Source organism: Anser anser (assembly GCF_964211835.1).
Source record: "Anser anser genome assembly, chromosome: 5".
Classification (NCBI taxonomy): domain Eukaryota; kingdom Metazoa; phylum Chordata; class Aves; order Anseriformes; family Anatidae; genus Anser; species Anser anser.
In genome coordinates this window covers 36,340,733-36,361,624 of record NC_139725.1, presented here as the reverse complement: position 1 = coordinate 36,361,624, position 20,892 = coordinate 36,340,733, and the positions used below count along the sequence as shown (strand labels likewise).

Genomic DNA, 20,892 nt, shown 5'->3' with positions numbered 1-20,892 from the left:
AATAAAGACGGAGGGGGTGTGCTGGGGGGGACTGCTGCCTGGGGACAGGCTGGGCTTCGGTCAGAGCATATTGAGCAATTGCACTGTGCACCACTTGTTTCAAATCTATATACTTATTTATTTACTGCTATCATCATTATTATTTTCCCTTCACTTGCTGTTCTATTTAAGTGTCTCATGACAGTAACCCATGAGTTTAACCTTTTTTTTTTTTTTTTTTTCTGAGTTCTCTGCCCCATCCCACTTGGGCAGGGGAGGGGAGCCAGTGAAGGGCTCTGTGGTACTCAGCTGCCTGCTGGGTTAAACGACAGCAACCTGCGCCAACTCAAGCAGCTGTGCTGGAAATTACCAATCATAACCATCATCTGAGAAAAGGAAGAAGCAAAACCCATAAAGGAACAGCTCACTACTAGCTTCTTAACCACCGCGTATCCTGAGGTTTAGCAGGTTGCTGTCTGGTCCGGGAAGGAGAGGGACAGGCGAATGCTGTTGCCTATTTTGCTGGGACAGATTTTGTTTTCAGAAACTACTTGCAGTGCAATAATAAGAAAATTCTGTTCTAGTAGGTCCATGTCCTTCTTGTAGTGGGGGCCCTAGAGTTTAACACAGTACTCAAAGTGTAGCCTCAACAGGGCTGAGTACAGGGGGACAATCATTTCCCTTGCCCTGCTGGCCATGCTATTTCTGATACAAGCCAGGATGCTGTTGGCCCTCTTGGCCACCTCAGCACACCGCTGGCTCCTGGTCAGCCCCCTGCCCACCAATCCCCCCAGCTCCCTTCCCGCCAGGCAGCTTTCCAGCCTCTCTGCCCCCAGCCTGCAGCCTTGCATGGGGTTGTTGTGCCCCAAGTGCAGGATGCGGCACTTGGCCTTGTTGAACCTCGAACAGCTGGCCTTGGCCCATCGGTCCAGCCTATCCAGGTCCCTCTGCAGGCCTTCCTGCCCTCAGGCACATCAACACTCCTGCCCACCTTGGTGTCCTTTGCCAGCTTGCTGAGGGTACATGCGATCCCCTCGCTGTGCACTGGGAGGTGGCAGGCTGGGGCAGGGGAAGCATCCTTGGGATGCACCGTGCCCTTCCCTCAGCCTGTTCTCCTGTTGGGGAGAGCGTGCAGCTCTGGGGCCAAAGGAGGGCCCTGGGCCCAGGCCCTGGGCTCTTCCCCATCCTCCCTTTGCATGCCCAGAGTCATGGGGACGTGCCTGTGGGCCCAGCTCTGCCCCGTGGCCCCAAAGGACGGACGATGGACTCAGGAGAGAGACAGGCGCCGGTGCTGGGAGTGAGGTTCCAAGCACTTGGGGACTTTAATCAGAAAGAGTGCTGTGCAGGGAAACACCATGCAGAAAAACTTCACAAGGACCCTGGCGTGATGTTGGGCCACAGGTGCGGGTGGGCCGATGGAGCCGTTTCTGCAGTGTGCTGAGGGCTATTCAGGGACGGGTGCCCCCCCATGGGCATGGCCACCCATCCCTGGGGCCGGAGCCTCCTCTTGCAGCCATGTCCCCAGGCTCTCCTCACGGCGCTGTCCCCAGGGTGCTGCCGTCAACGTCATCATAGCCCGTGTCCCCATGGGAGTGCGCCGGGGCGTCCCCGCCATGGGGAGCGGGGGCCTCCTCCGGCACAGCCGCAGCATCGTCGTAGCCATCCGGGGGGCTGTGCCCAGGCTGGGCCTGGGGGGCTGCACCAGGCATGGAGGGGCCGGGGCTGAGGACGCAGCCACAAGGGCCACACTTCCTCAGCTCCCCAGCACCACTGCTTGGCCACGGCCCCTCTCCTCGGTCCCCTGTGCCTTCCTGTCTTTGCTGAGTGCCCCTCCACCTACCTGGGACCTCCCTCGGGTTGTTCTCCTCCTTACTGCTATCCCAGTTCTCATCTTGCAACTTCATGCCTGAGCCCTTGGACTGGGAGCCTGCAGTGGAGAAGAGGGCACTGGGTGCTTGTCCAGGGATGGGACAGCCCCAGGCCCCGGGGAAGACCGTGCTCCCACCTGTGTGACTGGGCACCTCCTGGTACTCGGGCATCAGGCTGTAATCCAGTTCTTCATACACGGCCTCAGAGCCGGGATCCGTGGCTCTGATGGGGCCTGAAAGGCAGTAGCATTGCATCGGCATCCCCCTCTGTCCTCCATGATCCCAGGAGAACCCCCAAGGCAGTGCCCACCTCGGCGTTGCACCCATGTGCGGTGTGCCTGCACAGCCAGGGCTGCCAGGGCCAGGCCCAGCAGCGTTCCCAGGAGCACGCACAGGACCGTGGGCACGGGCACGCTCCCTGACACTGCTGTCAGTGGGGCAACGCTGCTGGTGACACCTGCAGGGATGGCCAGGGGCAGCGTGAGGCCGGGATCTGCATGGCAGCAGGGGCAGGGGTCAGTGGGCATGGGCAGAGCCACCTGTGCAAGCATCCCCGTGCTGGCAGCTCCTACCTGCAGTTGTGGTGGCCCCGCTCGTTCCCTCGGTGTCCTCGTCACAGGCGATGTGGGTGACCCCGTCAGGTCCGCAGGACTGCAGGTGCCAGGGCACCGAGGGGCAGCGCCAGAGCGAGGGGACCCCCTCCTGGCATTGCACCCAGCCCAGCCAGGCGGGGACCGAGCCCTGTGCAGGGACGGCCTCCAGCCTCCCCCCGGTGCCACAGCCCAGCTGGCGGCAGACAGCGTCAGCTGTGGCGGGGCTGGTGTCGTTGGCGCACACGCGGCCCCACGTCCCCTCGTGCAGCACCTCCAGGTGCCCGCTGCAGCTCCTGCTGCCCCCCGCCAGACGCAGCAGCCCTGCAACAACAGGGGACAGCGGGGTCACAGCATCTCACGGGGCAGCGCGCACCCCACGGGCAGTGGGGACTGCTCCCCAGCTCAGGGATCACAGTGCTCACCTGAGCACACGGCACCGGCACCACCGCCCCGGCGGCAGCCACGCCGTGCTGGGGCTGGGCAGTCCCAGAGAGCCGCCTCCGTCCCCGAGCAGCCCCCGGCACCCGGCCACAGCGTCCCCACGCCGGGCCCGAAGCGCTCAGAGCCGGGCGCCTCCAGGGCCCGTCCACACCCCAGCTGGCGGCACACGACGTCGGCATGTGGCAGGTCCCAGGCGTCCTGGCAGACGGTGCCCCAGGTGCCCTCGCTGTACACCTCCACCCTGCCGGCGCAGCGCCCGGGGCCGCCCGCCAGCCTCAGCCGCCGGCTGCCTGCACGGGAGGGCCAGGATGGGGCTGGGGGCACCCGCTGGGCACCCGCGGCCCTTCCCGGCGCACTCACCTGAGCAGGCAACGGCCGCCTCTGTGGGGCTGTGGCTGGGCGCTGCGGCAGGCCCTGAGGCGTTGCACTGCGCCAGGCGCTCCTCGGTGCCAGCACACCGCAGCTCCTGCAGCTCCACAGGGCCCAAGCTGGTGGCCGGCACAGCGTAGACCTTCTCTGGCACACCGCAGCCCAGCTGCCGGCACGCCACGGAGGCAGCTCGGTCATCCCACAGCCCCGCAGTCACACGGGCCCAGTCCCCGGGGCTTGTGGCCACCTCCAGCCGCCCGTCGCACCGGCTCTCCCCGTCCAGCAGCCGCAGGGGCTCAGCGGTGCCTGCAAGAGCCCGGCCATGCCGTGGGGACGGGCACTGCTCCCCGCCTGCCACGGGTGCCCGCGTCCCCTGCACCCACCTGAGCAGTTGACGGCGGCGGCATGGCCAGGGGGGCAGGCGGGCTCCCCCAGCACCGCCACGGGGCACTCGCCCGGGTGCCGCTCGCTCCCGCTGCAGCTCAGGGCATCGCGCCGCAGCGGCCCCGTCGCCGTGCCCGTCCCAAAATGGCCTCCTGGGGGCAGGGAGGCGGCGGGGCCGCAGCCCAGGTGGCGGCACAGGACGTGGGCGTTGGGCAGGTCCCAGGTGGTGGCACACAGGGCTCCCCATGTCCCCTGCTCCTCCACCTCCACCCGCCCGGCGCAGCCCGAGCCGCCATCCGCCAAACGGAAACCGGTGTAGGCTGCAGCAGAGAGAGGGTGCTTGGGAGGCAGCACAACAGGGACCCACTGGGCACATCACTCTGCAAGGGTCCACCCCAGCCCCCCAGCTCCAGCACTTACGTGAGCAGACGATAGAAGCGGGGCCAGCACAGGACTGGCCGTGGGTCGGCTGCCGGGCGCAGTTGGCGAGGAGTGGCTCGCTGCCGTTGCACTCAAAGGCGCCGTCCCAGAGCTGCCCCGTTGCTGCCCCAAAATGGCCGGCACCGGGGACGGCCACTTCCATGCCGCAGCCCAGCTCCCTGCAGACCACCTGGGCGGCCTTGAGGTCCACGTGGCCGTGGCAGACGGTGGCCCAGGCGCGGCCCTGCCGCACCTCCAGCCGCCCCGAGCAGGCGCCGTCCCCTCCAGTCAGACGGGAGAACCCTGCCGGGAGAGGAGGGCTCCTGGGGCGGATGCGGACGAGGGGGCTCCCTGCAGCACCACATGTCCCCAGCACTCACCTTGGCAGACTACAGCAGTGTCATAGTCATGAGGGCCATTGTAGGGTCCCCAGCCTTGAATCTTGCAGTCCCAGAGGGCCTTCTCAGCCCCATGGCAGTCAACAAAGCCCAAGCTGATAGAACCTTCTGCTTGGCCAAAGAGGGAGCTGTGGTAGGCACCAAGAGCCGAGCCGCAGCCCATCTGCTGGCACACCACCTCGGCGTCCTCCATGTCCCAGGCATTGTCTGCCACCGTGCCCCAGCGTCCCCACAGCTTCACCTCCACTCTCCCTTCACAGGGTCCCCTGCCAGCCGCCAGACGCAGCTCCACCGCCTCTGTACTGGGCACCAGCCTCAGTCCAGTCCTGGGGGTCCCAGCACGGTATCCCCAGCACCACCACCCCTCCTCACCTGTGCAGGTCACCCCCACATCCCACTCGTGGCCGCAGAAATGCTGGCCCCAGCCAAAGTGAGGGCATTCCTCCAAGGTGGCTTCTGTCCCAAGGCAGAAGATTGGATGCAGCCAGATGCGTCCCTTGCCCTGCCCAAACAGGGCATACGGGGATGCCCGGGCCACCTCACCGCAGCGCAGCTGCCGGCACACCACGCCGGCGCCGCGGTGGTCCCAGTCGAAGTCGTAGCTGCAGACGGAGCCCCACTCGCCCTCGTGCTTCACCTCCACCCGGCCGGCGCAGCGCCCGCCGCCATCCACCAGCCGCAGCTCCCCGCTGCCTGCGGGCAACCCCAAGGACCTTGCTGAGCCCGCGGGGTGCCTGCCCCACGGCTGCTCCCTGCCCCACCGCTTGCCCACTGCCCCACGGCTGCTCCCTGCCCCACGGCCAGCCCCACCACTCACCCCCGCAGAGCTGCACGCAGAGGAGCAGCCCCAGTGCTCTGGCAGGCACCATCCTGCCCCCAGTGCCAGACGCAGCCCCGCGGCGGGGAGGGGGATATATAGGCAGCCCCCGCTGGCAGGAGCCAATGGGGGCGGCGGAGGCACCTTGTGAGCCGCTATCAGGAGGGTTATCTGCTGCCTGCCGGGGCCCAGCCTCCAATAACCTGCTCTGTGCCCAAATATGAGACTCGGCTCCGCTTCTGGCGTCATGCACCCCCCCACCCCCCCACTGGGGCTCAGTACTCAGATGTCCCCAAGGGGAGCCAGCGTGTCCGGCACCCATGTCCCTCTGAGTATGGGTTGGGGCAGTGCCCAAGGAGAGCAGGTCCCCGCGAGGACAGGATTGGCCCCAGAATAGGGCCTCTCTCAGCACCTCAGTGCCCAGACTTTGTCGGGGGGGTGCCTTGACCCACCTGGAAGAAGCCTGGGGCTAACCGGGGAGGATGTGGTCTCTGTTCTGGCCCTGACATGTGCAGGAGGGACATCTCCAGCCCCTTGCAGCGGCTGGTGGCACAGGGCACAAGGGGGACGGTTTCCCCCACTCGGGGACCTGGTGTCGGCACCGGCCGCATGCAGCTGCTGGGCCACCTGCACTGCTGGCGATAGCATCGTGGCTTTATGCAGCATCGGGGATGCTACCAACTGGGTTCGGAGCTCAGAATGAGCCCAAGGTACCTACACGGCTTCTTGGGGACTGTACTTCGGCAGTGGATGGGGACAGTCCATGTGCTACTTGCGGTGGGGGCAGAAAGGAGCCCCAAAGTGGGAGGTAGAGGAGGAGGTGGAGGTAGCCTGACCCGAGCAGCAGGCACAGAGACAGCCACAGAGGACAGCATGTTGCAGGGTGGTCCAGCTGCTGCGGGGCCAGCGCAGAAGCCCCCAGCTTTAGAAGGGGCCAGGAGCAGGGGCCCAGCCCTCCCTGCCCGTGTCCCTGTGTGCAGCCCGGTGCTGGGGCAGGAGGAAGTGTGTGCCGGATGTGCAGGCGCTGCTCAAAAGTGAAGCCCTGCCCGTACGCAGGGCCGGGACACAGGGCATTGCCCTTCTGGCACAGCCCCGCTGCAGGAGGAGCGCGTGGCAGCACAGCTCGCTGAGGACCGGGGGCTCCTGGGTCCACGGCTGCAGGGCCAGGCTCTGCCAAGGGTCTGCAGCTCCCGGGCTGCTCAGAAAGGCCCGGGCCGGGCTTCAGCCCGCAGGACCTTGCCATGCTGGCAAGCTGGGCACCCAGCCCCAAACCCCCTGGTGGGGAGGTCAGCCTCAGAAGCAGAGTGGGAAGTGCTCCCCATCTGGAGATCACATCTTGGCCCCAGTGATCAGGAATTCAGAATTTTTGATTCTGGGGCAAGTAAGGAGAGGGGTTAGCAGAACTGCCACCTTGGACCTCTGGAGGGCAGACTTCGGCCTGCTCTGAAGAGTGGTTGACAAAGTCCCTTGGGAGGCAGTCCTGAAGGGAAAGGAAGGATGGACACTCTTTGAGAAGGGAATCCTAAAGGCTCAGGAGCAGGCACATTTCCCCATGTGCCAAAAGACGATCAAGCAGGGAAGAGGATCTGCCCAACTGAACAGAGAGATGGGGCTTGAGCTCAGGGAAAAATAAATAAATACATTTTAAAAAATTTATGACCTTTGGAAGAAGGGGCAGGCCACTCAGGCACATCATCCAAAGACATCGTGAGCCTATGCAGGGAAAAAAGGAGAAGGGCCAAAGGCCAGCTGGAACTGAGTCTGGCTTCTGTCCCCAAGGACAATAGAAAATGCTTCTCTAAATACTTAACAACAAAAAGCAACAAAAGAAGGATGAGAGAGAATCCCCATCCCTTATTGGATGTGGTAGAAAAACACACTGACCAGAGATGAGGAAAAGGCTCAGGTATACTTAGCTATATGCAAGTCTATGGTGCCAGATGGGATCCACCCAAGGGTACTGAGGGAGCTGGCGGAAATGCTCAACAAGAATCATAGAATCATAGAATATCCCGAGTTGGAAGACACCCAGAAGGATCATAGAGTCCAACTCCTGGCAGGTCTACCCAAAATTTTAGACCATGTGACTAAGTGCACAGTCCAAACATTTTTTAAACTCCGACAGGCTGGGTGCAGTGACTGCTTCCCTGGGGAGCCAGTTCCAGTGTGCGACCACCCTCTCGGTGGAGAACCTCTTCCCGTCTTCTAGCCTAAACCTCCCCTGCCCCAGCTTGACACCATTCCTTCCCACGGGTCCTATCATTGGTGACTAAAGAGAATTTTTTTTTATGCCACTTTGTATCACTTATCAGCAGTCCTGGCTACCAGGGGAGGTTCCCAGTCGACTGGCGACTAGCAAATGTGACGCCCAACTCCAAGAAAGGCTGGAAGGAGGATATGGGCAACTACATGCCCGTCAGTCTGACCCTGGTGCCAGGGAAGCTCATGGAGCAGCTTGCCTTGAGTGCAATCACATAACACTTAAAGGACACCCAGGTGATCAGGCCCAGTCAGCACTGGTTTATCAAAGGCAGGTCCTGCTCCACCAGCCCAATCTCTTTCTACGACAAGGTGACACGCTCAGTGGATGAGGGAAAGGCTGTGTATGTTCTCTACCTAGACTTCAGTAAGGCTTTTGACACCGTTTCTGAAGCACTCAACTGAAGAACCTGGCTGCTCAAGGGTTTTTAACCCACTTGGTTGGGTTAAAAACTGGCTGGAGGCCAGGCCCAGAGAGTCGTGGTGAATGGAGCTAAATCCAGTTGGAGGCTGGTCACAAGTGGTGTATCCCCAGGGCTCAGTGCTGGATCCAGTTCTCTGTAGTATCTTCCCCAATGATCAGACGAGGGGATCGCATGCACCCTCAGCAAGCTGGCAGAGGACACCAAGGTGGACAGGAGCGCTGATGTGCCTGAGGGCAGGAAGGATCTGGAGAGGGACTTGGATAGGCTGGACTGATGGGCCGAGGCCAACTGTACGAGGTTCAACAAGGCCAATGCCGGGTCCTGCACTTGGGGCACAACAACCCCATGCAAGGCTGCAGGCTGGAGGCAGAGAGGCTGGAAAGCTGCCCTGCAGGAAGGGAGCTGGGGGGATTGGTGGGCAGGGGGCTGAACAGGAGCCAGCGGTGTGCTCAGGTGGACAAGAGGGCCAACAGCCTCCTGGCTTGTATCAGAACTGGTGTGGCCAGCAGGGCGAGGGAAGTGATTGTCCATCTGTACTTGGCCCTGTTGAGGCCACGCCTTGAGTACTGCATTCAACTCTAAGGCCCCCACTACAAGAAGGACATGGACCGGTCCAGAGGAGGCCATGAGGGTGATCAAAGGGCTGGAGCAGCTCTCCTCTGCAGACAGGCTGAGGGAGTTGGGGTTGTTCAGCCTGAAGAAGAGAAGGCTCCGGGGAGACCTTCCAGTGGCTTTCCACTACTTAAAGGGGACTACAGGAAAGCTGGGGAGGGACTCTTCATCAGAGACTCTGCATCATGGCCTCTCATCCCTGCAGGGAGGCAACAGCGCCTCCCACTTGAGTGTTATCAGCAAACTTGCTGAGGATGCATTCCATTCCTGCATCTGAATCATGGATAAAATTGTTCCCCAGAGATGGTTAAGGGTCTATAGGGGAGGATGTGTGAGGAGCAGCTGAGGTGCCTTGGTTTGTTCAGCCCACACAGAGCAGGCTGAGGGGAGGCCTCATGGCGGCCTGCAGCTCCCTCACGAGGGGAGCGGAGGGGCAGGCGCTGAGCTCTGCTCTCTGGGGACAGCGACAGGACCCGAGGGAATGGCATGGAGCTGGGACAGGGGAGGGTCAGGCTGGGTATTAGGGAAAGGTTCTTTACCGGGAGGGTGATTGGGTACTGGGACAGGCTCCCCAGGGACATGGTCACAGCACCGAGCCTGCCGGAGTTCAAGAAGCGTCTCAGACACATGGTCTGATTTTTGGGTGGTCCTTTGAGGACCCAGGAGTTGGACTCGATGATCCTTGTGGATCCCTTCCAACTCAGCATGTTCCATGATTCTGTGATTCTTCCTCCTGCCATAGCCACATGGCCCTGCCTTGGAGTAGCCTGCCTCGTCCTCTTCCTCCTCCTCCTCCTTCTCAGTAGGAGTTTCTGCCCTTACTAAACGAGGTGACTTTGGCATCCATTGTTTCGTCTTGTGGACAGAGGTGACTGAGAGAGGCATGGGTTGGTTCTCGGGCCCAGCCGCAGGGCCTGTCGCAGGGGCTGGCATGGCTGCATGTTGTAGTGATTTCTGTCTCTTTGGAATTGCCAGGGTGACGGCCCACCTTTCTCAAACATTTAACTAGGTTTTTAGGATTCTGCACCTGTTCAGGGCAGAAGTTCCAAAGCATTGGAGGTGCTTATGGAAGAACTTCTTTACTGAAAGGGTTGTGAGGCATTGGAATGGGCTGCCCAGGGAAGTGGTTGAGTCACCATCCCTAGAGGCCTTTAAAAGACATTTAAATGTAGAGCTTAGTGATATGGTTTAGTGGAGGACTTGTTAGTATTAGGTCAGAGGTTGGACTAGGTGATCTTGGAGGTCTCTTCCAACCTAGATGGTTCTGTGATTCTGTGATGTATGTATATGTGTATGTATGCAGACATATAGCCCATGATGCAACGCCTGCCAGGCTGAAGTTAACACACATGAAGATATAAGAGTATGTCATAAAAAGATTGATTTATTTTTACACTAGGCTTTCTGATATGCCTATGGGAGTATTGCCAAAGGAATTTTCCCAAAGGAAAACAACTGCCATTTCTCAAAAACTGAAGAAGAAGGAATATTAATTATGTTAATTAAACTGAAATACATTTTACATTTTCAAATATTTATATCTGAAGACAGCGGCAGAGAGGGCCAGGCTCTGCTGTGGTGGTTTTACCGTGCTACACAGCTGAGCTCCACGAAAACCGCTCTCTCACTCGCCCTCCTTGATGACAATAGGGGAGATAATATGATGGAAAGGGCTCAAGGGTTGAGTTAAGGACAGGGAGATTGCTCACCAGTTACGGCACGGGCAATACAGATCCGTGTAGAGAGATTAGTATAATTTCTTTCCAATCATTAGCAGACTAGAAGAGTGAGGAACTAAAAGCATGCTAAAAACACCTTCCCCCATCCACCCTCTTCTACGTCCTCCCCCGATCGGTGCAGGGGAACAGGCAATGGGGGCTGCGGTCAGTCCCTGACGCTTCGTCTCCACCGCTCCTTCACGGTCACTCTCTGCTCCTGCTCCACGTGGGTCCCTCCCACGGGATGCCGTCCTTCCCGAACTGAGCCTGCGGGGGCTGCCCACAGGCAGCAGCTCTTCAAGAACTGCTCCCACATGGCTCCGTACCACGGGGTCCATCCGTCAGGAGCAAACTGCTCCAGTACGGGTCCCCCACGGGCGGCACCTCCCCCCAGACCCCCTGCTCCTGCGTGGGCTCCTCTCCATGGGCTGCAGCTCCGGCCTGGGGCCTGCTGCTGCGGGGGCTCTCCATGGGCCGCAGCCTCCTCCAGGCCACATCCACCTGCTCCACCGGGGGCTCCTCCACGGGCTGCAGCGTGGAGATCTGCTCCGTGTGGGACCCATGGGCTGCAGGGGGACAGCCTGCTCCACCAGGGGCCTCTCCACAGGCCGCAGGGGAACTGCTGCTGGATAAGGGGAACGTCCTGGATCAGGGCCCCCAGCACAAGAAAGATGTGGCCCTGCTGGAGCGAGTCCAGGGGAGGGCGGCAAAGGTGATCAGGGGCCTGGAGCAGCTGTCCTATGAAGAAAAGCTGAGCGAGCTGGGGCTGTTCATCCTGGAGAAGAGAGGCTCTGGGGAGACCTCCTTGCGGCCCTTCAATACTTAAAGGGGTCTTATAAAAAGGATGGAGAAGGACTCTTTACTCAGGTAGGCAATGCCGGGAACCAGTGGGAATGGCTTTAAACTAAAAGAGGATAGATTTAGGTTAGACGTTAGGAGGAACTTCTTCCCTGTGAGGGTAGTGAGGCAAACGTAGTTACCTAGCGGGTGGCATCCCTGCCTATGGCAGGGGGTTGGAGTTAGATGATCACAGAATCACAGAATTGCAGGGAGTGATGCCAGAGCGGTGCCAGAGTGAGCGCCGCAGGGGCTGGGGGCTCCATGTGGCGTCACACGCGCGAGGCAGCGTGATGTCACCGAGCAGGCAGTGTGACGTCACCTCACGAGGCAGTGTGACTGCGCAGCCCTCCCCGTTATGTCCAGGTGCCGGCAGGGCCCGGCCCAGCTTGGCTCATGCCTGCACTCCTGCCCAGCGTGTCTGTGAGGCTTGGAGGGCTGAGCGGGGATTCGGTCGGGTCGTGCTGTGGGGCCGCCGGCAGCTGCTCTGGGTGCCCGTCCCCACAACATTCGCCTGTGTTTGCCCTGCCCTGTGCGCTCGCAGCAGCGCAGCTGAGCTGTGCGGGGACGTGTCCCCCTGGGGGGGCGTGGGGTGGGCGCTGGGGCTCGGGGAGCTGCCAGGGGCAAGGCCTCAGCCTGGCTCCATGCCAGCAAGGAACACGGGATGGCACAGCCACGGGGCCCAAGGGTTTCCTGCTGGGGGACCCGCGCATCGTTGCTGCCCACCCTGGGAGCACCAGTGACCGTGGCCTCACTCTCTCTTGCAGTTGGTGGCATCTTTGCAGCGCCCTGCCGCCATGGACGGGTCGTCGGGCTGGGCCTGCGCGCTCTGTCGTCACGGCCAGGATGACGTGGCCTACCTGACGCCCTGCCTCCACCAGCTTTGCTTGGGCTGTGTGCTGCGGTGGGCCAAGGAGAAGCCGAGTTGCCCCCTGTACGGGGGCAGGCTCCAGTCCAGCAAGTACTCGGTGTGGTCGGCTGACGACTACCTGGAGTGTCCCATCCCAGAGTCCGCAGAACAGCTGGGGGACAGCAGGACGAGCAGGGGGCTGCGGGGCTGGTGCTCAGGACTCCTGAGCACAGCTTCCCACCCCAGCTCTGGGCAGCCTTCTTCCAGGAGCAGCTGGCTGACGCCAGGCCCCTGCTGGCGTGGCTGCAAGAGGAGCTGCGGAGGATCTACGGCAGCCAGTGGTGGGACGTGGCTGTGGTGCAGGGAATCGTCCTCGCCTCCCTGTGCATCTTCGGGCTGGACCAGCAGGCCCTGGTGCGGCAGCTGCAGCCTTCCCTCCACAGCCACACGGTGCCCTTCGTGGCACTGCTCGTCACCGTCGCTGCAGAGCTGTACAGAACTGAGGTGCACTGGCAGCGGGACCGCCGGGATGTCCGTGCTGCTGGGGGGCAGGAGGACAGCTCCGCGGCCACCCCTGTCACCACAGAGGAGGAAGGGAGCCACCACAGGAGGGGCCGGGACAGGCAGCGACAGCAGGGCCGTCTTCCAAGGGCAGCAGGCCCAGCCCCTACGTCCCTGGCCGGGGCAGGGACCACTCGCCTGGGGGGCCCCGGTGCCCCTTGAAGAGTAAGGCCGACAGCAGCCCCAGGACTATCCCCAGCCCTGCAAGAGACCGCCCCGATGGCAGGACTAGACAGGCACCCTGCAGAAGTGCCAGCCACGACTGCAATGAACAATGGAGAGGCTCTCATTCCTCGGCCTAGGCTGCCACAAAATAAAGATATCTAAAACAAGATGCGTGCCTTTCTTTCCTGGACGGCGTTTCGACTTCCTCCCCTTGTAGCTGACATGACCCCATAAGCCCCAGCTGCCACTTCTGCTCCCTCCAGAGCTATGGCACGGTGGCTGGAGCATCCTTGCTGCTGTTTGTGGCCCCACCAACACCACCCCAGCAGCCCTTCCCTTGGGGTCAGCTGGTGGCAGCTTTGGCTGTCTGTTTGGGTGGCATCCCTGCCTATGGCAGGGGGTTGGAGTTAGATGATCTTTAACATCCCCTCCAACCCAAGCCACTCTTTGATTCACCCCAGCACCCAGAGCAGAGCTCACACGCAGTCGGGGCCCAAGGCGAGGGCACTGCAGGCCGGGAGCAGAAAAGGGGCTGGCTCCTATCCCGTCTGCAAGGGCCCTGATGGCCCTGCTCTGCTTCATTGTGTCCCTGCAGCTGGCTGCCTGTGTGCCTGTGCTGCACGTGGGCACTTCTCTTGTGCTCATGGAGAGAAAGAGAAAGCACAAGAGAGCTGTCAGACCCCTCCTGTGTCTGCAGAAGCAGAGCACAACAGTGAAGGCAAATCCTACGCGCCTCCTGCGTGCACAGGGAGGTCTTTGGGACTGCCGAGAACGGCCCGACAGGAGGCCAGGAAGGAGCCCCCTGCACGAGCTGGCAGCTTGTAGCATTCATGAGCTGCTGCCTTTAGGATGGTCGCTTTGCTGCTGCTGGAGCATTGCAGGCTTCTAAATAGGAGTCAGTAAGAGAAAACAGGAGTCCCTGCCCCAGCGACCACAGGTACAAGCAACATCAAATAGCTGCAGTTAATCTGTTTAAGCACTGAATTCACTCTGGGGAAGCACGCTGCCTATCAGATCATATGCCCTAATATGGAAAACAGCCTTCAAAAATGCTCTTCACAGCTCTGCTTTTCTCATTAGTGCACTGCGGGTAGTTTCTGAAAGCAAAACCTGTCCCAGCAAAATAGGCAACAGCATTCGCCTGTCCTTGTCCTTCCTGGACCAGACAGCAACCTGCTAAACCTCAGGATACGTGGTGGTTAAGAAGCTAGTAGTGAGCTGTTCCTTTATGGGTTTTGCTTCTTTCTTTCCTCAGATGATGGTCGTGATTGGTAATTTCCAGCACAGCTGCTTGAGTTGGCGCAGGTTGCTGTCGTTTAACCCAGCAGGCAGCTGAGTACCACAGAGCCCTTCACTGGTTCCCTTCCCCTGCCCAAGTGGGATGGGGCAGAGAATTGAGGAAAAAAAAAAAGAGAGCACAAAAGGGCTGGTGACAAGTGGAGTGGGGCCAGGCAGCTCTCCTTGAGCCAAGGCCTGCGCCTGCTCGCCGCAGCCTGTCCTATCTTCCTGCCCTGGCTGCCCGGGGCTGGAGCTGGAGCTTCCCGGGGCAGAAAGCGAGAAACAGGAGGAGCTGGGGGGGGGGGGAGAGCAGCGCTGCTCTGGCACCCCGAGGACGTTCCCTGGGCCTGGTCCCCAGGCTGGGGTGGCCGCTTCCCACTCTGCTCCTGAGGCTGACCTCCCCACCAGGGGGTTTGGGGCTGGGTGCCCAGCTTGCCGGCACGGCTAGGTCCTGCACGCTGAAGTCCGGCCTGGGCCTTTCTGAGCAGCCCGGGAGCTGCAGACCCTTGGCAGAGCCCGTCCCTGCAGCCGTGGACCCAGGAGCCCCCTGTCCCCAGCGAGCCGTGCTGCCACGCGCTCCTCCTGCAGTGGGGCTGTGCCAGAAGGGCAATGCCCTGTGTCCCGGCCCTGCGTACGGGCAGGGCTTCACTTTTGAGTGATGCCTGCGCATCCGGCACACACTTCCTCCTGCCCCAGCACCGGGCTGCACACAGGGACATGGGCAGGGAGGGCTGGGCCCCTGCTCCTGGCCCCTTCTAAAGCTGGGGGCTTCTGTGCTGGCCCCGCAGCAGCTGGACCCCCCCCACACCAAGCTGCACTCTGTGGCTGTCTCTGTGCCTGCTGCTAACGTCAGGCTGTCTTCTCCTCCTCGTTCCCCTCACTGCCCAAGAAGCCGCGCAGGACCCTAGGGCTCAGCCTCGGCTCCGAGCCCCGTTGGTAGCATCCCCGCTGCTGAACAAAGCCACGATGCTATCGCCAGCAGTGCAGGTGGCCCAGCAGCTGCGTGCGGTCGGTGCCGACGCCAGGTCCCCGAGTGGGGGAAACCATCCCCCTTGTGCCCTGTGCCACCAGCCACTGCAAGGGGCTGGAGATGTCCCTCCTGCACGTGGCAGGGCTAGCACAGAGACCAGATCCTCCCTGGAGACCCCCAGGCTTGTTCCAGGTGGGTCAAGGCTCCCCACCCCCCCGACAAAGGCTGAGTACTGGGGTGCTGAGGGAGGCCATGATCTGAGGGAGGACCCTATTCTGGGGCCTCTCCTGTCCCCATGGGGACCTGCTCTCCTTGGGCACAGCCCCAACCCCAGCTCAGGGGGACACGGGTGATGTGCTGGCTGGCTCCCCTTGGGGACATACAGGCGCTGAACCCCCATGGTGCACGGGGGGGGGGTGGGTGCATGACGCCAGAAGCGGAGCCGAGTCTCATATTTGGGCACAGAGCAGGTTATTGGAGGCTGGGCCCCGGCAGGCAGCAGATAACCCTCCTGATAGCGGCTCACAAGGTGCCTCCGCCGCCCCCATTGGCTCCTGCCAGCGGGGGCTGCCTATATATCCCCCTCCCCGCCGCGGGGCTGCGTCTGGCACTGGGGGCAGGATGGTGCCTGCCAGAGCACTGGGGCTGCTCCTCTGCGTGCAGCTCTGCGGGGGTGAGTGGTGGGGCTGGCCGTGGGGCAGGGGCTGGCCGTGGGGCAGTGGGCAAGTGGTGGGGCAGGGAGCAGCCGTGGGGCAGGCACCCCGCGGGCTCAGCAAGGTCCCTGGGGTTGCCCGCAGGCAGCGGGGAGCTGCGGCTGGTGGATGGCGGCGGGCGCTGCGCCGGCCGGGTGGAGGTGAAGCACGAGGGCGAGTGGGGCTCCGTCTGCAGCTACGACTTCGACTGGGACCACCGCGGCGCCGGCGTGGTGTGCCGGCAGCTGGGCTGCGGTGCGGTGGCCCGGGCATCCCCGTATGCCCCGTTTGGGCAGGGCAAGGGACGCATCTGGCTGCATCCAATCTTCTGCCTTGGGACAGAAGCCACCTTGGAGGAATGCCCTCACTTTGGCTGGGGCCAGCATTTCTGCGGCCACCAGTGGGATGTGGGGGTGACCTGCACAGGTGAGGAGGGGTGGTGGTGCTGGGGATGCCGTGCTGGGACCCCCAGGACTGGACTGAGGCTGGTGCCCGATACAGAGGCGGTGGAGCTGCGTCTGGCGGCTGGCAGGGGACCCTGTGAGGGGAGAGTGGAGGTGAAGCTGCGGGGACGCTGGGGCACGGTGGCAGACAATGCCTGGGACATGGAGGACGCCGAGGTGGTGTGCCATCAGATGGGCTGCGGCTCGGCTCTTGGTGCCTACCACAGCTCCCTCTTTGGCCAAGCTGAAGGTTCTATCAGCTTGGGCTTTGTTGACTGCCATGGGGCTGAGAAGGCCCTCTGGGACTGCAAGATTCAAGGCTGGGGACCCTACAATGGCCCTCATGACTATGACACTGCTGTGGTCTGCCAAGGTGAGAGCTGGGGACATGTGGTGCTGCAGGGAGCCCCCTCGTCCGCATCCGCCCCAGGAGCCCTCCTCTCCCGGCAGGGTTCTCCCGTCTGACTGGAGGGGACGGCGCCTGCTCGGGGCGGCTGGAGGTGCGGCAGGGCCGCGCCTGGGCCACCGTCTGCCACGGCCACGTGGACCTCAAGGCCGCCCAGGTGGTCTGCAGGGAGCTGGGCTGCGGCATGGCACTGGCCGTCCCCGGTGCCGGCCATTTTGGGGCAGCAACGGGGCCGCTCTGGGACGGCGCCTTTGAGTGCAACGGCAGCGAGCCACTCCTCGCCAACTGCGCCCGGCGGCCGACCCACGGGCAGTCCTGTGCTGGCCCCGCTTCTATCGTCTGCTCACGTAAGTGCTGGGCCTGGGGGGCTGGGGTGGACCCTTGCAGAGTGGGGTGCCCAGTGGGTCCCTGTTGTGCTGCCTCCCAAGCACCCTCTCTTCGCTGCAGCCTACACCGGCTTCCGTTTGGCGGATGGCGGCTCGGGCTGCGCCGGGCGGGTGGAGGTGGAGGAGCAGGGGACATGGGGAGCCCTGTGTGCCACCACCTGGGACCTGCCCGACGCCCACGTCCTGTGCCGCCACCTGGGCTGCGGCCCCGCCGCCTCCCTGCCCCCAGGAGGCCATTTTGGGACGGGCATGGCGACGGGGCCGCTGCGGCGCGATGCCCTGAGGTGCAGCGGGAGCGAGCGGCACCCGGGCGAGTGCCCCGTGGCGGTGCTGGGGGAGCCCGCCTGCCCCCCTGGCCATGCCGCCGCCGTCAACTGCTCAGGTGGGTGCAGGGGACGCGGGCACCCGTGGCAGGCGGGGAGCAGTGCCCGTCCCCACGGCATGGCCGGGCTCTTGCAGGCACCGCTGAGCCCCTGCGGCTGCTGGACGGGGAGAGCCGGTGCGACGGGCGGCTGGAGGTGGCCACAAGCCCCGGGCACTGGGCCCGTGTGACTGCGGGGCCGTGGGATGACCGAGCTGCCTCCGTGGCGTGCCGGCAGCTGGGCTGCGGTGTGCCAGAGAAGGTCTACGCTGTGCCGGCCGCCAGCTTGGGCTCTGTGGAGCTGCAGGAGCTGCGGTGTGCTGGCACCGAGGAGCGCCTGGCGCAGTGCAACGCCTCGGGGCCTGCCGCAGCGCCCAGCCACAGCCCCACAGAGGCGGCCGTTGCCTGCTCAGGTGAGTGCGCCGGGAAGGGCCGCGGGTGCCCAGCGGGTGCCCCCAGCCCCATCCTGGCCCTCCCGTGCAGGCAGCCGGCGGCTGAGGCTGGCGGGCGGCCCCGGGCACTGCGCCGGCAGGGTGGAGGTGTACAGCGAGGGCACCTGGGGCACCGTCTGCCAGGACGCCTGGGACCTGCCACATGCCGACGTCGTGTGCCGCCAGCTGGGGTGCGGACGGGCCCTGGAGGCGCCCGGCTCTGAGCGCTTCGGGCCCGGCGTGGGGACGCTGTGGCCGGGTGCCGGGGGCTGCTCGGGGACGGAGGCGGCTCTCTGGGACTGCCCAGCCCCAGCACGGCGTGGCTGCCGCCGGGGCGGTGGTGCCGGTGCCGTGTGCTCAGGTGAGCACTGTGATCCCTGAGCTGGGGAGCAGTCCCCACTGCCCGTGGGGTGCGCGCTGCCCCGTGAGGTGCCGTGACCCCGCTGTCCCCTGTTGTTGCAGGGCTGCTGCGTCTGGCGGGGGGCAGCAGCAGCTGCAGCGGACACCTGGAGGTGCTGCACGAGGGGACGTGGGGCCGCGTGTGCGCCAACGACACCAGCCCCGCCACAGCTGACGTTGTCTGCCGCCAGCTGGGCTGTGGCACCGGGGGGAGGCTGGAGGCCGTCCCCGCACAGGGCTCGGTCCCCGCCTGGCTGGGCTGGGTGCAATGCCAGGAGGGGGTCCCCTCGCTCTGGCGCTGCCCCTCGGCGCCCTGGCACCTGCAGTCCTGCGGTCCTGCCGGGGTCACCCACATCGCCTGTGACGAGGACACCGAGGGCACGAGCGGGGCCACCACAACTGCAGGTAGCAGCTGCCGGTAGAGGCATGCTTGCACAGGTGGCTCTGCCCGTGCCCACTGACCCCTGCTCCTGCTGCCGTGCGGATCCCAGCCTCACGCTGCCCGTGGCCATCCCTGCAGGTGTCACCAGCAGCGTTGCCCCACTGACAGCAGTGTCGGGGAGTGTGCCCATGCCCACGGTCCTGTGCGTACTCCTGGGGACGCTGCTGTGCCTGGCTCTGGCAGCCCTGGCTGTGCAGGCACACCGCGCACGGGTGCAACGCCGAGGTGGGCACTGCCTTGGGGGTTCCCCTGGGATCATGGAGGACAGAGGGGGATGCCGATGCAATGCTACTGCCTTTCAGGCCCCATAAGAGCCATGGATCCCGGCTCTGAGGCCGTGTACGAGGAGCTGGATTACAACCTGATGCCCGAGTACCAGGAGGTGCCCAGCCACACAGGTGGGAGCATGGTCGTCCCTGGGGCCTGGGGCTGTCCCCATCCCTGGACAAGCACCCAGTGCCCCGTTCTCCACAACAGGCTCCCTGTCGAAGGGCTCAGGCATGAAGCTGGATGATGATAACTGGGATGGTTACAAGGAGGAGAGCAAGCCCGGAGCACCCAGAGGTAGAGGAAGGGTAACTTGGCACGGACAGGAAGGCACAGAGGACCCAAGGAGCAGGGTCATGGCTGAGCAGTGGTGCTGGGGAGCTGAGGGGACGTGGCCCTTGCGGCTGCGTCCTCAGCCCCGGCCCCTCCCTGCCTGGCACAGCCCCCCCAGTCCAGCCTGAGCACGGCCCCCCGGATGGCTATGATGATGCTGCAGCTGTGCCGGAGGAGCCCTCTGCTCCCCACAGCGGGGACGCCCCGGCACAGTCCCACGGGGACACGGGCTATGACGACGTTGATGTCAGCACCCTGGGGACAGCGCCGTGAGGAGAGCCTGGGGACATGGCTGCAAGAGGGGGCTCCGGCCCCAGGGGTGGGTGGCCCTGCCCATGGGGGGGCACCCGTCCCTGCACAGCCCTCAGCACGCTGCAGAAACGGCTCCATCGGCCCACCCGCACCTGTGGCCCAACGTCACGCCAGGGTCCTTGTGAAGTTTTTCTGCATGGCCTTTCCCTGCACAGCACTCTTTCCGATTAAAGCCCCCAAGTGCTTGGAACCTCGCTCCCAGCACTGGTGCCTCTCTCTCTCCTGGATCCATCGTCCATCCCTCGGGTCCACAGGGCAGAGCTGGGCCCGCAGGCACGTCCCCATGGCTCTGGGCATGCGGGAAGGACTGGGAAGAGCCCAGGGCCCAGCCCCAGGGCCTTCCTTTGGCCCCAGAGCTGCACGCTCTCCCCTCCAGGAGAAAATAGAATCACAGAATCATAGAATATCCCGAGTTCGAAGGGACCCATAAGTATCATCGAGTCCAGTTTCTGGCACCACATGGGTGTATCCAAATTTTTAGACCATGTGACTAAGTGCACAGTCCAAACGCTTCTTAAACTCCAAGAGGCTTGGTGCAGTGACTACTTCCCTGGGGAGCCTGTTCCAGTGTGCGACCACCCTCTCAGTGAAGAACCTCTTCCTGATGTCTAGCCTAAACCTCCCCTGCCCCAGCTTGACACCATTCCCATGGGTCCTATCACTGGTGACTAAGGAGAATAGGTCGGCGCCTGCCCCTCCACTCCCCCTCGTGAGGAAGCTGTAGGCCTCGATGAGGTCTCCCCTCAGCCTCCTCTTCTCCAGGCTGAACAGACCAAGTGACCTCAGCCGCTCCTCATACGTCTTCCCCTCTAGGCCCTTCACCATCTTCGTCGTCCTCCTCTGGACACTCTCCAACAGTTTAATGTCCTTCCTGTACTGTGGTGCCCAGAACTGCACACAGTGCTCGAGGTGAGGCCGCACAGTGCAGAGCAGAGCGGGACAATCACTTCCCTCGACCGACTAGCGATGCCGTGCCTGATGCACCCCAGGATACGGTTGGCCTTCCTGGCTGCCAGGGCACACTGCTGGCTCATATTCAACCTGCTGTCAGCCACAACCCCCAGATCCCTCTCTGCGGGGCTGCTCTCCAGCATCTCGTCCCCCGGTCTGTACATACAGCCAGGGTTGCCCCGTCCCAGGTGCAGGACCTGGCACTTGCTCTTGTTAAACTTCATGTGGTTTAGGCCGCATGAACAGGCAGAGGGAAGGGCACGTCACGTCACAGGACGCTTTGCCACTTGTGGCAAATGGTGGAGGATCAAATCCAGGCAGTGACAAACTCGTGCTCCTCCAAGCTGACGGGAGATCCTCAGAAACAGCTCGGCTTCAGGCAGCGCTGTGACATCTCCAAAGTGAGATGGCCAACAGCGTATTGGCTTGTATGAGAACTGGTATGGCCAAGAGAGCAAGGGAAGTGATTGTTCCTCTCTACTCAGCCCTGGAGAGGCTGGAACTCCAAAACTGTGTTCAGTTTTG

At 63.0% G+C, this 20,892-nt stretch overlaps 3 protein-coding genes across 3 annotated transcripts; 2 read left to right on the top strand and 1 right to left on the bottom strand.

Annotated features, from left to right (window-relative positions):
• Positions 1 to 1,264: 1,264 nt before the first annotated feature.
• LOC310899904 (scavenger receptor cysteine-rich type 1 protein M130-like) lies at positions 1,265 to 5,518 on the bottom strand (the record flags this gene model as incomplete). The annotated part of the gene is made up of 6 exons (XM_083836968.1): positions 1,265 to 3,171; positions 3,242 to 3,556; positions 3,634 to 3,954; positions 4,055 to 4,357; positions 4,435 to 4,749; positions 4,825 to 5,518. The coding sequence occupies 6 exons, from the start codon at positions 5,516 to 5,518 to the stop codon at positions 2,843 to 2,845; spliced, it is 2,277 nt and encodes a 758-aa protein (XP_083693094.1). The 3' UTR covers positions 1,265 to 2,842.
• Positions 5,519 to 13,351: 7,833 nt separating this feature from the next.
• On the top strand, positions 13,352 to 16,662 carry LOC310899918 (scavenger receptor cysteine-rich domain-containing group B protein-like). The gene is made up of 2 exons (XM_083837048.1): positions 13,352 to 15,617; positions 15,742 to 16,662. Exons 1-2 carry the CDS (start codon positions 15,566 to 15,568, stop codon positions 16,542 to 16,544), a joined length of 855 nt encoding a protein of 284 aa, XP_083693174.1. The 5' UTR covers positions 13,352 to 15,565; the 3' UTR covers positions 16,545 to 16,662.
• A 7-nt stretch (positions 16,663 to 16,669) lies between these two features.
• On the top strand, positions 16,670 to 19,375 carry LOC310901149 (scavenger receptor cysteine-rich domain-containing protein SCART1-like; the record flags this gene model as incomplete). Its single annotated transcript, XM_083840272.1, has 8 exons — positions 16,670 to 16,832; positions 16,933 to 17,253; positions 17,331 to 17,645; positions 17,716 to 18,024; positions 18,126 to 18,467; positions 18,583 to 18,729; positions 18,807 to 18,902; positions 18,982 to 19,375. The coding sequence occupies 8 exons, from the start codon at positions 16,670 to 16,672 to the stop codon at positions 19,230 to 19,232; spliced, it is 1,944 nt and encodes a 647-aa protein (XP_083696398.1). The 3' UTR covers positions 19,233 to 19,375.
• Between the last annotated feature and the right edge of the window lie 1,517 nt (positions 19,376 to 20,892).

Bases quoted from the DNA above. Each gene is read 5' to 3' on its own strand.
- LOC310899918 (XM_083837048.1), top strand. From the start codon at position 15,566: ATGGTGCCTGCCAGAGCACTGGGGCTGCTCCTCTGCGTGCAGCTCTGC. The intron at 15,618-15,741 runs GTGAGTGGTGGG...GGTTGCCCGCAG, and splicing joins CTGCGTGCAGCTCTGCGGGG to GCAGCGGGGAGCTGCGGCTG.